The sequence below is a fragment of the Chenopodium quinoa genome, unplaced genomic scaffold (genome assembly GCF_001683475.1).
Source record: "Chenopodium quinoa cultivar QQ74 unplaced genomic scaffold, ASM168347v1, whole genome shotgun sequence".
Lineage (NCBI taxonomy): Eukaryota > Viridiplantae > Streptophyta > Magnoliopsida > Caryophyllales > Amaranthaceae > Chenopodium > Chenopodium quinoa.
The window spans coordinates 2,753,764-2,766,830 of record NW_018744092.1 but is presented as its reverse complement, the minus strand read 5'-3'; the positions used below and the strand labels follow the sequence as shown (position 1 = coordinate 2,766,830).

Here is a 13,067-nt window from a genome sequence, read left to right as displayed (position 1 = left end):
GCGTGTAATAAAAAGGGGCGTGATATTAGGATTATGCTTAGACCAACACGTGGTAGGACCTAAAGCTTACCTTTTTATTTATTTTTTTTATTAACTTAAAATCCTAAATTCCTCAGATACTATATAAATCAGTTTTTTTAGTGGGGTCCACTTTTCTTTTTCTTTTTTTTAGAAGTTTGCAAATTAACCCACTCGCGCCTAACTCCCTCACTCTCTCTCTATCTTTCTCTCTCCTCCTCATCAAACAAACTGCAACTCCCCTTTAACTTTCTCTCTCCTTTTTTTTTTCTCTCTCTTTTTCGTGCTCAGCTGAAGTTCATCGTCAAATGTTGGGCGGAGGATAATCATTTTTTTTTGCCCTAAGTTTAACTGGTAATCTTGGTACTAATTTTGTGTGTTTTTTGTTTGATTTTTATTTAGTCGATGATTTTTAGGTTTTTTTTTTATCCGATGATGATTTTTGAATTTTTTTTTTATTGTGAAATTAGGGTTTTGCTGGTTTGTTTGTGGTTTTTGTTTTGTTTTATTGGGAGATGAACAACGAACGGCCGCCTGAGCCTTTAGATTTCTTCATCTGGACTGTTGAGGTATTGATTTCTGTGTTCAATTTCGCCAAATTTGGAGTTGGATCTTGATTTATATTTTTGTGTAATTTTTACTGTTCATAAAATTTCTCATGTTAATTCTTTATTTTATTGTGTATTTTGTTGCTAATTTCATTGCTTCATGAATCATGAGTACTACTTTGGACTCTGGCAAAATGTGACATGAAGTGTTGATTATGTTATATTTGATCATTTGGCTGATTTGCCTTTCTAAAGTAAAGATAATTCGAAGTTTTCCGAAGGAATTGGATGAAGAGTGCTATGAACTGTTCAGTAGTTGTTAGAATTTAGATTATGGAACATCTGGGTTGAGAATTGTATTATTGGTTAAGGGAGGCAATTGTTAAGCTTCAGTATGATCCGAGAAGGGAAATGAGGAACGTTAGTTGGCGCTTTCATGATTATGGCTCCATTAGGTGGAATGGAAGACTTGTTCAAAAATGAGAAGGGTTAAGTCATCCTTCCTAATGATGAAAACTAGCGGCAGTTCTTTGTCCTAGTAAATTACTTCTATTAGCTTTATTTCCTTCTGAGTATGGTCTATTCAGCTTGGACTTTTGGAGTAAAGGATATTACATTTGCAACTTGGAAGTCTCTTTCTGATTGGAGATGATCATTGGTTAGATAATGTCTATGTGCTATCATAGTTGCTGCTTTAATTCTTTGAATATTATTAGAGGTTTTTTTGGCTCTTCAAACTGGTGGTGTACTAGGCATATGTTGGATTGACTTTCCCAAGTTCAAATTTAGTTCAATTCTAGATCTTTCACCTCCCGAAATCATTTGGTAGACCTCCACTTGCTTGAATTTTTGCCAAGAGCATCGATGACTAACTCCAGAGCATGGAGCCATGGACACCCGTTAACTATTTACCAACCATCTTGCCTCTCCTTCCTTTGCTCAATTCGCCTTAGACTTTTAGGTCAATTTCATACATTTCCTTGTTTTTTAGCAACACGCTTCTGATTTCTTAGTTCTTTAAAGAGATTGTAGACCTGGAAACTTAATAACTGAATATGACTCATGACACACTTGCCCCACCTTTTTTATAAAAGAAAATCATTTCTTAACTTTTGGTGATTGTTGTGGATTTTGAGTGTCTGGTAAATCTACTGCATCAGAAATTGAGCTATCGGTTTTATCTCCTTCCATTATGGCTTTTGTTGTCATTAGTTTTTGTGGATGGGTTCACCCAGATAATCTTTTGGTAATATTTACTACTTTTTGTATGGGGTTTCACTCCGTGTTTGATTTCAGCTTTGCTAGGCATTGGTCTCATTGTATGTAATGTTATTACTTTTTGGGAAAAAAGGCTTATGTTTCTTTGACTAAATCATTGCACCATTTTACAAAAGCAGTATTATTTGTGTAGTCAATAGCATTTATGATTCTCATCATTGAACCGAAATTCTGATAATATTCACTATATTCATAAAACCTGTAAAAATGACATGTCCTGGTAACACCTGGTCAAAGTTTTGATTTTGGTTTGGCTTGATCCATTATCATTTGTTAAGCTGTGCTTTGTCTTTGTTCTTCATTGGAGTGTCATTGGTTTGATCACTTTAAGGATTTTTTGTGGCATGGTTTGATATTTGTGCTAATTCTTTATCGTTTTAATGCATGATTTCCTCTCCTTTGTTTGATTTTCTTGGAGTGTTCTCTTTTATTACGCACTGCTCTTTCACAGAGCTTCAATTGATAAGCTTTAGGAAATGCAAGGAATAAAGATAGTTTGAAGTATTTTGATGATTTACTGAGTTTGTTTCTAATGCTTACTCCCAATGTGCTGAATTTTGATGATGATTTCAACTGTGCACACCAAGTTGCTCTCAATATATATTTTTCTTTTTACTGGAGAGTATCTCAGTACTTCTTATACAGCTTATGTTTTCCTTTGCAGGATGTTGGTATGTGGTTGGAAGAAATAAATCTTGGTAGCTACCGCCAAATTTTCAAGGAAAATGGTGTTAATGGCGAGTACTTGGAGAGTATGTCCATGTTTACAACAGAACAAATACTTAGGTTTATTAGGCGCTGCCATATGAAATGGGGGGACTTCATCACACTTTGCAAGGAATTGAGGCGAATAAAAGGTTCAAACATCTTTTATCTTCCGTTTTTGTAAAGCACCTATTTTATTTCAGAGTGGGTAGGGGGGAGAGAGAGAGAGAGAGAGAGAGAGAGAGAGAGAGAAGCAACACAAAATGGTAACAATATCTTGCTTTTATGCATCAGAAGTCTGAAAACCAATCATGCGTTGGCTTCATGGTTTGAGGCAAAGAAGGCAAAAAAAAAAAGCATTTGCTAGTTGCCTGAGTAATTGAGGACAGCTCATCATAATTATAAAGTGGATATCTTTTAACTCTAGTTAAGTAAAGAATGCCTTCTCAGATATTCATAGTTTCCGTCAAAAAAAGGTCTCAACTTTTTAGAACTTTCTTTAAATTTTGACTAGCAGAAAACTGTAATGACAGTTTTCGTCATACTTGTCATCAAGTATAAATTATGATTATTTTTGCTTTACTCGATTTTTATCAGGTGCATGTTTTTCAAACCACATCATTAGATGTCTTGCACTTGCAAATTTAGGGTCAGTTGAATAATTACATCAGAAGATGTTTTGCACCTCTGCTTTGTCTTGGGGTTTTGGTACTGATGTTGAGAAGTAACTGTAGATCCATATGTGAGGAACAACATTAGTTGCTTTCTTCAGTTTGATTTAAAAGCATGTGAATCTAGATTATCATGTATGCTGTGAATTAGAGCACGTTTTTGGAACATTTCATGATTTAAATGCTGAAGCTCTATAATTATTACAAGAATACAAAATTCTTTTTAATATTAACTTAATATAGGATAACTAATTCATTATCAATGCTTTAAGTACAGGTTTATGTGCTGACTGCATGACGTTTTATATATTGTTCAGTGGCTTGCTTGAAAGGGGAGCAAAAGGTTCGTCGGCCATGGTGGGCCCCTTCCTGCTTGTCTGTAGTCTTTGTCAAGGCGGCTAAACGCAACAGACAGTCGCGTGTTGTATCACTAAAGCTCGAACCATGATAGTAGATGGTACATCTTGTACGTATATTTTACACATTTTGCTTAGTGAAAAAAGGATGAAGAACAAGGAAAATATCACCTTGATGTCTTCAAGTTGAGCATAGTGTTGCATCAGTTCTTCTTTGGGAATCACTTTCAAGGAAGTTCTCTATAAATGTTGGTGATTTGTAGATGTATCATTTGTATGTAACTAAAGAAGTATGATAATGGTTGCGAGGCTTCTCGATAAATCAAATGTAAACTCTCTGACGGAAGAAACCCATACTAGTTGGCCATACTATGGTGATTGTATTCCTTGCACTTGTGCCTTGGTCTATTGTTTTTTCTTTTGGTTCTATTTTTTGGATAAGATTGCATCTAGTTTCGTTGTCACATACCTAGGTGCATACTGCATAGCTTGAACCATGAGTCCATGCACCAAAGAATAAATTTAAGTACAAACTAATCATAAATCAAAATGACTGGTTATAGGTGTTAAAATAGCAATAAGTCGGCAAAGTGTTGTCTATTTGTACCTAATATATGTATGAGCAGTTGTCTTTTGTTTAGAAAAGTGAAGTTGTGATCGTGCTTTTGAAGCTTGCTGATACTCATGGTACTTTTGATTTGGTGTGTTGCTATGGAGGACTGATGATAGACTAATGCTTGCTGATATTCATGGTACTTTTGATTTGGTGTGTTACTATGGAGGACTGATGATAGACTAATACTCCCTAAGTTTTATATGCACCGTGCAGTGTTTAATGTCTGTGGTACAACACTAACTGTGAACTCAGACAAAACAAATCGCAAATCCTCATGATCAGGAAACCAGTTGGTTGATTCTGCAGTGTTGGACACCGTCAGCTGCACGAGCAAGTAACCACAATCGAAGATGCTCCAGTGCTTGATCTGGTGGTTGAGGTCTCTTCGTCCAAGTTTTTGGAAAGTCAATGTATTCACATGTCTAACTGGGATGCACCAGCTTGAAGATGACATTGTTACAATTGATTACTCTCTAACGCAATTGATGCGTTCATTTTTCCGACTCGTTAACACACGGGAAGTGATATTGACCTATCATAGTTTTCCTACTGTGTAGATGTATGCTGACTTAACTTATGTAGCCTGTTTATCTACCTCACATTCTACGCCCTAGAAACACCGCAATTTTTCTTCGTTCTTCAGGATTTTTAAGCTTCAACCATCTCAAAACACTAAGGCACATGAACTAGATTGGCTTTTTATATACTTCGTGTATCATACACTCCTACACATTTCACCTTCTTTCAAGTTTAGGGTGAAATATGACACAATAGCACAACCTAATGTTCAAAAGTACATGTTAAAACTCTTAATCAAACTCGCCTATCAACTGGTAGATAATTCTGCTCAAATATTACAATATTTGGTTAAAAATCAAACGTTCAACAACCAAGCAAGCACGCTCAGATTCCTCACAAACTATTCAAATACTTCGTCGTATCATACAGACAAACATTGTAAACAATTTTTAAGAGTGGAAAGAGCTACAATCACATAAAGCATATTATGACGTCAAAAACAGTAAATCAATGATTTTAGCTAGCCGCCAATTAACCACTTTGCTCAGCAGCTAACCATACAGATTACAGACACTAGTGGCTCAGTTGACTAGAATTTTCATTTTCAAGTCTCAAAGTTAAAAGCTGTTTTACAAGAACACACACTAAGGAATCCGATTGAAGACATCAATCAGCATGCAATATTGGGACTTTTTTCCTTCAATATTTCCATATCAAGAGCAGACATAATTAAACTATGTACTGAATTATAAGGCCATTCAGGTTCTTTTGTTTCAGGACGCCCAACTTGTTAAGAAGGGGTGTCCTAAACAAGTAGGTTCAACTAGAAATAGGTCCCTTCTGGAGGTTGAACAAGTTTCCGATTGTGGGGTGCAGCCATTTCTTTCCTCAGCTGAGTCAGAATGTCCTCCATAGTGTACTCTCTCTGCCAATTAACCAGCATTCCAAACTTCTTTGGTTCAACCTGCCACCCACAACATTACACATAAATGAATCCCCACAACTACAGGGCACAGGATAAATAATGGAGAAAATAACGAAATGTTATGGAGTAACAGAAATGACTCCATCTCATATTAACAGAAAGTCAGCCATCTACATGACAGATCATATGCATACATACTTTGGTTGAATGTACATACTTCTGATTTTTAAGAGGAGAACAACAAAAACTTCATATTGTTATGCTTATGCTTCTATAGCCTAAATATATTGGTTTCACAGTTTCACAAGGTGTCATAGGCTTGCAAAGACTACAGGTCCAATTATCTAAAACTAACGTTGAAGATTTATACCTTGATCTAATGAATAACATAAAACAAGCAATATGATAAAAGGCTTGGCTTGAGCAATTCGTTTCACCAAAGACCCAAGTCAGGTACATAAGGTACATGATATAAAAGGCAAAAGGTGGGAAATTAAGACATTTCCATTATTATTATAGAGATCGTATTGAGTGGTGATTAGGGGGGGGGGGGGGGGGAATTGGTGGTTGAGGAGGGTGTGTGAACACATGGAGATAGAGTCACATTATAATATGATTCCCAAGGTACAGACAATCAAACCAAAATTACAAGAGACCAGCTTCACTTTCCCCTGCTGCAAAGGACCTCATGATCTAGAAATATTATTTATCATAGAGAATACATAATCTTCAAAGGGACATCCTTGACAGGCAGTAAAAAGGAAAAAAGATATACATATTTCCACATAATCAGGTAGAACACTATAAACAGTTAAACATTACCATTCCACTCTCAGGATTCACACAAGTCATGTTGACCCTTGTGTGGAAGCGAACAGTTGGAGGTTTCTCTGGATAATCTTTGTCACAGAAAAGCTTCAACTGATAGATGCGGCCTTCATGTACACTCTGATAGAAAAATCAACACAAATCTCAAATAAACTACAACCACCAAAAATAAAAAAAAATAAATAAAAAGGCAAATGAACCATGAAGCACAGGCAATGCACATCCAACGGTTCACCACTAACTAAAACTCCTTTGATCAAGTGGTCAACAATACAAATCCAGCAATCCAAGGCCAAATGAACCCAAGAAAAGGGAAATGAATAAAGTTCGGAAAGTAAATAGCTCGAAACTAAACTGACTGCAGAACAAAACTGGTATGTAATAGCTAATTCTCACACCTGATGGGAATGGGGTTTAGGACTAGTAGTCTTTTTTTTTTTTTTAAATTAGGACTAGTAGTCTAGTAGAGCTTGAAAGAGAGAAAATTGAAGCTCATGGACAAGAGACTAAATTTCTTCCACAAGGAAGTTGAAAGCGCACATGAAACAATCTGGATTTCTCAATTAAATTAAATGACTTTAGAGAAATTATGAACACAATATTCGATCTTGACAGCTTAATTATATTACCCCAGCACTATAACTAAAGGAAAATTTGTTCTAGGTTCTATGCACAAAGCCAATCAGAAAAATTCTGTTCAACTATACTAAAGAAGAATAAAAGCGAGCTGAAATATTAGTCAATTATCCTAAAACAAAGTATCACTAGCAATAATGACGGGCTGCATCATACAAAATATTGATGTTATAAAGATGTACTCTTGTCCAAAAGCAGCAAAATAAACCAAGTAAAACACAACTCACATTGTGAGGGCCAATGATAGTTCCCGTCCAAGAGCGCATGTAAATATCATCACTGTCATCCATCCCATAGCTGACACTCCCATCTCCAATCCCTTTCTCACCACGTTCAAGTTCTTCCAGCAACCTGAAGTTTCTGGGAACTGCATAGCCAAATCAACAGAGTATAATTAGATATAAAAGCTTTTGCAGCTTTAAATGAAACATCAATTGATGTCTAAAAGCAACTTAAACCAGAATACTAGAAGACGAATCAATTGGAAATTGCAGGCTAACAAAAGATTAATATACAAAGTACTAAAATTCGAAAAAAGGACACATGCTCCCATTAAGATTCACTATCAGACTTGCCGGTAAAATTCACTATTGCCACTTTAGGCCTTCTTAGAGAAATGCAGAGTTCCCCGGCTCCTGGCCGCCTAGTAACCTGGTCTAGATATAGAAAGATTCATCTTCTGTTAAAAGAATTGATAAACTCCCCTAAACACTAACATTTCTAAGAGATTGACGAAGTCCAAAACATCGCGTTCATATTAAGCTTCTGTAATTCTATGCTACAGAAAGCTGGTTTCAAATGACCTAAATTCTCAAACCCATGGCTTCTCAAAAAAACAACAACAATCTATATAGTAAAGTCAACAAAGATTGCAAAACTTTAAAACCAATCTCCAATTCCATAAAGTCATCTCTTATAGTCTTATCCAAAACAAAACAACTCTACAAAATTTCAATACCCAAACATGAAGGGAAAAAAATGCCAATGATTGAATCATTCAAAATTGAACCAACCAATAATCTACGAACCCTAAATTGGATCCAAGAAAGCAAAACCGATGATATGATTAGATCCTTTAATATTTGAATCAATCAGAATAACAAAAAACCCACATGACAAATCAATCGATCAAGCATAAAAATAACATTCGAATACATGAAATCTTAAAAAACAAACATGAACCCTAAATGAAACAAGAAATACCCAATACAAAACCAAAAAAAATAATTGAAATTTCAACATGAAAAAAGGAAGGGAAGTAGAATCTACCAACGACGCTAGATCCTGCAGAACCAATCGTCATAATTGGAGAATAAAATCGAAAGGAAAAAAGGGTACTGAGAATTGACGCAAAGTGTGTGAGAAAGAGAGAGAAAATGGTGAAGACTGAAGAGGTGTTTTGTTTGGGGACAAAAGAGAGAGAAAGAGAAGAAATGGGGTGTTATAGGAAAGGCCACAGCCCACGGTCACGACTCACGAGATACGAGTAAAGAATCCCAGTATGTCACCGACCCATTTTCTTGCCCGAAGGCCCCGAATGACCAAATTGGTAAAAAAAAATAGTCGAGGACTCGAACATTTCTAATGACAAGCTAATTGTGCCATTTTGTAGCAAATAATTAACTAACCAATGATCAAGAACGGAGTTTATACTATTACATAAAACATATAGTGAGTGATATCTTGAAAGGATTATGAATAGAGTTGGTGTTGTTAAGAAATGAATGAGATCGAGGCAGATTCACAAACATAACTAATAGGGGAACTATTGCTCCACTATTAGAAAACTCCTCAACATGTTTTTAAAAGTAATGGTGTTCTTTGTAGCTAACAATTTTTAGTCAATGATCTATTAAAAGGATCGCGAACGTTTAAGAAGAAGCTAGTAAAAAATAAGGATTAATTATTGTAGCTATTGCAACTCCACTCTTAGAGTAATATTACAAATAAAGTTGTGATGCTATTTGATCTGGAGCAAGTGATCCCTAAACGCTTTCTATTTTATAAATATTAAAAGTGTGAATTATACATAATGAAATTTTCCAACATGTCAATGGACACACAATAAGACTAAGAAGATTCCTTTTAAATAAAATTATTCTAACTAAAAAGTGAGAATCTTTCCATAGTTAAGTATTCTAAGTTGATGGAACTTAAAATGTTTCCGATCCTTAATTACGGGTTACCACTCTCACACATGTCAAAATGTTAACCATCAATATTTTAATTTATACACAAGTACAAATAATTTATACAATTCAAATTTTAAAAGTGTATACCACATAACTATATTTTTCTTTACGTATAAATCATTTAAAGAGAAATTTATTTATAATTGCAAATGGTGCAATTGTATATGTATATGTACATGTATACAAAGAAATTAAAGTATGTAGTAAATAGCTTAATAACCACTACCATAAATCACTTCAAGTGGAGGTGATCAAATATTTGAGTCGGGTCGGACTTCAATATCAAATCTCATGGCCAAACCCGAAAAAAAAGTGGCAGACTTGTTGGATCAAAGCGTGCTTTTCGAGTTTTTTTTAAAATGCGGGTTTATAATAATTAAAAAAAACGTTTTTTGGCTTGTCCAAACCTGCCTTTTTTTCGGGCCGGGCCGTACATCAACTTTAACTTTAAGAAACACTTCTAATTCACAATAATCTACTCTTGAAAAATTATAGCTTTGTTAAGAAATCAAACAACCAGAATTTTTTGTTGTTTACGGTGGTTAATACTAAAATTAGGAAGCCAAGAAAAAATAATTAATAATTATATTACTAGTGTTATTATTTTGCAAAGTTCTTTTTTTTTTCTAATCTTGAAAATTGTTACTCATCAATCTAAAAAGTATTAAATATTTCTAGCCAGTAATCAGAGAAATAAATTTTTAATAATAATAATAATAATAATAATAATAATAATAATAATAAAAAGAGAAATCTAATGGACCTATGAAGGAGAAAAAAAAAAGGACATTTGTAGTAGTGCTAGAGGGAACTGAGTTATTTTGCAAAGTTTTTTTTTTCACAATGTTTGCCTCTCAATCTTGCATGCACCATTTAGGCCCTGTTCTTTTGAGCTTCTAGGCACAACAAAGTAGGGGTTAGCAGAGCAGATTTCAGCAGAGTAGAGCAGAGCAGAGCTTCCAACAATGCAGAGCAGAGCATAGTAGAGCAAAACAGCTCAAAAGAACAAGGCCTTAATGTTTAATTTGCTCCTATTTGTTTTCTCATTAAACGTGTAGGTTTCCATTGTGGAAATACATGGCTTCACAAAGCTACAACTCATTTAGCTCCACATTGATTAAACAACGAGCCCCATGCCCATCTACTAAAAAAAGTGCAAACAAAAGAGAAAATACAAGTTTCTCAACTTGGAAAAAAATTATATGTTTAATTTGGCATTTTCAATCAATAAGTTAGGTTAATGTTGTAATTTTGTCTAAAACATCTCTGTTTTCAAGCAAAATCAGAAGTATTCAATGGAGAACCGAACAACGTTAATGGAGAAACTAAGAAACTTCAATGGTAAATCAAACATGGCGAAGGTTTTCGATGGAGGCAACCCTGCCCTTCAGAGGTTAATCATACCCTTCTTTTCTCCTATTTTTGTCAGGGTAATAAGGTGATGAAAGTAGTGGTTCACGAGCTACTACAATGGAGGTGGAGGAAAACATGAAGAAGATGGAGGATGAAGAAAATGAAGCAAGCAAGAAGAAAAGGACAAAAAAAAGTACAAAAAAATATTTAAAACTTCATACAATTCCTCTTATTTACAAAAATATCGTTTCTCAAGTTGAAAATTTGAGGCTTCCTCTAAACAAAAACCTGAACCAACCAATAATTGTACAAAGGTTCTTTATTCACATTGCCAAAAGAAAAAAATAATAATGAAGTGTTATGAAATATATAAGAGAGGAAGGTAAGAGTAATATTAGACAAGATGTAGAATTACTACTTGTAAGCTTATGAGGGAGCCTTGGTATCTCAAATAGAGATTCGTTTTTTGTATCTCGAAATAACATTTTTGTAAATCAGAAGAAAAGTATGAATATTTTTTTGGTACTTCTTTTTTTTGTCCTTTTCTTCTTCTTCCTGCTCATCTTCTCCATCCTCCATCTTTTTCATGCTTTCTTCCATCTCCATTGTAGTTGCTTGTGAACCCACTACTTTCACCACCATATTTCGGCGACTTCATCGCCAAACTAAACTAAAACCCTAACATACTTGGGGGAAAAGAAGAGTGCGTCTAGGCGCATAGAGCCCATTTATTTAGCATGCACATAGGAGGGCAATCTGGGATTTTTCATTTGATGTTTCTCTTTTTTAATGGTACAGTGGTACATTTTTGTGTATTATTATGCATGCGTAATATACGATTAAAGTATAAGTTGTCTTTATAGTACTTTTTGTGTACTATTAGAGCATCAACACTCATAAGGATACATATATTTAAACCTGGGCACGGGCCGGGGTGGTCCGCGTGCCGCCCGGCACAACCCGACCCCAGGCCCGACACGACCACCGGATTGCGTGCCACGGACACGATCCTGGTTTTTCAGGCACGGCCCCGCACGAGCACGGTTGTGGCCCGGCGTGCTGGCCCGGCACGTGGCACGCTCACCAGGCACAGCCCGCCAAGCACGAGGCACGGCCCAGCACGGCACGGCCCGCGTGCCTAGCCTTAAAAACGGTAATATTACTGTTTGAAGCAACGACTATTAAAAAAAAACGGCTAGTTTTTTTTGCAAATCACTCCCGAAATTTCCTATAAATACCCACTTTCATCCACTTCCCAAATCACAAAATCACAATCTATTCTTCTTATCTCTTAATCTCTTATATTCTCTAAATCTCTAATAATCCTTAATCTCTTATATTCTCTAATAATTCTCTAATTATTCTCTTAAATTCTCTAATTATTTTCCTAATATCGAAAAAAATTAAAAAGTTCGTAATCGTAATTAGTGGAGCGTTGAAGCACGGTTGTAAGATCTAAACTAATCTTTAATTTATTATTGTTTTATTGTTATTATTAGAATAATCTTGTTTAATAATTATTGTTGTTAATTGTTATTGTTGTTGTTATAATTGTTGTTATTAATTATTATTATTGTTACAATTATTGTTATTATTTATTATTGTTACAATTATTGTTATTATTTATTATTGTTGTTATTGTTATTGTTATTGTTATAATTGTTGTTATTAATTATTATTATTGTTATTTTTATTGTTAAAATTGTTGTTATTAATTATTATTATTGTTAATCAGTTTTTATTAAAAATCTAATTGTTAATTATGGCATCGAACAACCCATCATCTAGGGGGTAAGGCCGACTTGGCCGTAGTAGTAGTTCTAGGGAACCACCTAATACAACGAGCCCCCAAATTCCGAGTCCAATCAATGACCCCGGTTACTTCCCCCCGGGCTACGAGCCATTTAGGCACGATAGTAGTTCCGGTTTTCAACCCTATAATATGTCGGGATTTCCACCACCACCACCACCACTAAACCAATTTTCACCATTAAACCAATTTCAAAATCCACAGCAATTCCCACAATTCGGTCAATTCCCACCTAATTATTTTGGTGATCAACAAAATTATTATTCTGGCCAAAGTAGCCAAGAAAGTACCCAAATTCCCTCCGGTTCTACCCCTTCTACTACTACTAACCAAAACACACATCATGAATGGTTAACCGAAACTGAGATGCTACTTTTGAAAAACCGAAAGAGTGATGTATGACGTTGTTTCCTCCTAAATAAACCCCAAACACATGCAAAATAAAACATGTAATGGTGTATTCTCGGCAATATCCAAATCCGGGACGGGACACTTAAGTAGACACATGAAAGCTTGTGCACAACCAGCTAGTGATCCAACCCAGCCAAAAATTTCCCAGTTCCATCCATACGGCTTTACCTACAACTATGAGAGGGATAGGGATGAACTAGG

General features: G+C 35.2%; 2 protein-coding genes across 3 annotated transcripts; one reads left to right on the top strand and one right to left on the bottom strand.

The window, feature by feature from the left end:
- The first annotated feature begins 204 nt into the window (after positions 1–204).
- Positions 205–4,003, top strand: LOC110691851. Its single transcript, XM_021868815.1, has 4 exons — positions 205–372; positions 489–587; positions 2,509–2,701; positions 3,538–4,003. The coding sequence occupies exons 2-4, from the start codon at positions 534–536 to the stop codon at positions 3,666–3,668; spliced, it is 378 nt and encodes a 125-aa protein (XP_021724507.1). The 5' UTR covers positions 205–372; positions 489–533; the 3' UTR covers positions 3,669–4,003.
- Positions 4,004–5,073: 1,070 nt separating this feature from the next.
- On the bottom strand, positions 5,074–8,540 carry LOC110691850 (ubiquitin-conjugating enzyme E2 variant 1D-like). Of its 2 annotated transcripts, XM_021868813.1 has the most exons (5): positions 8,370–8,540; positions 7,676–7,756; positions 7,328–7,467; positions 6,459–6,584; positions 5,074–5,675 (listed from the first exon to the last, which is right to left on the bottom strand). In XM_021868813.1, the coding sequence occupies exons 1-5, from the start codon at positions 8,401–8,403 to the stop codon at positions 5,535–5,537; spliced, it is 522 nt and encodes a 173-aa protein (XP_021724505.1). In that variant the 5' UTR covers positions 8,404–8,540; the 3' UTR covers positions 5,074–5,534. The 2 variants fall into 2 exon arrangements, with proteins under 2 accessions (XP_021724505.1, XP_021724506.1); XM_021868814.1 differs by lacking the exon at positions 7,676–7,756 and having other exon boundaries at positions 8,370–8,535.
- Between the last annotated feature and the right edge of the window lie 4,527 nt (positions 8,541–13,067).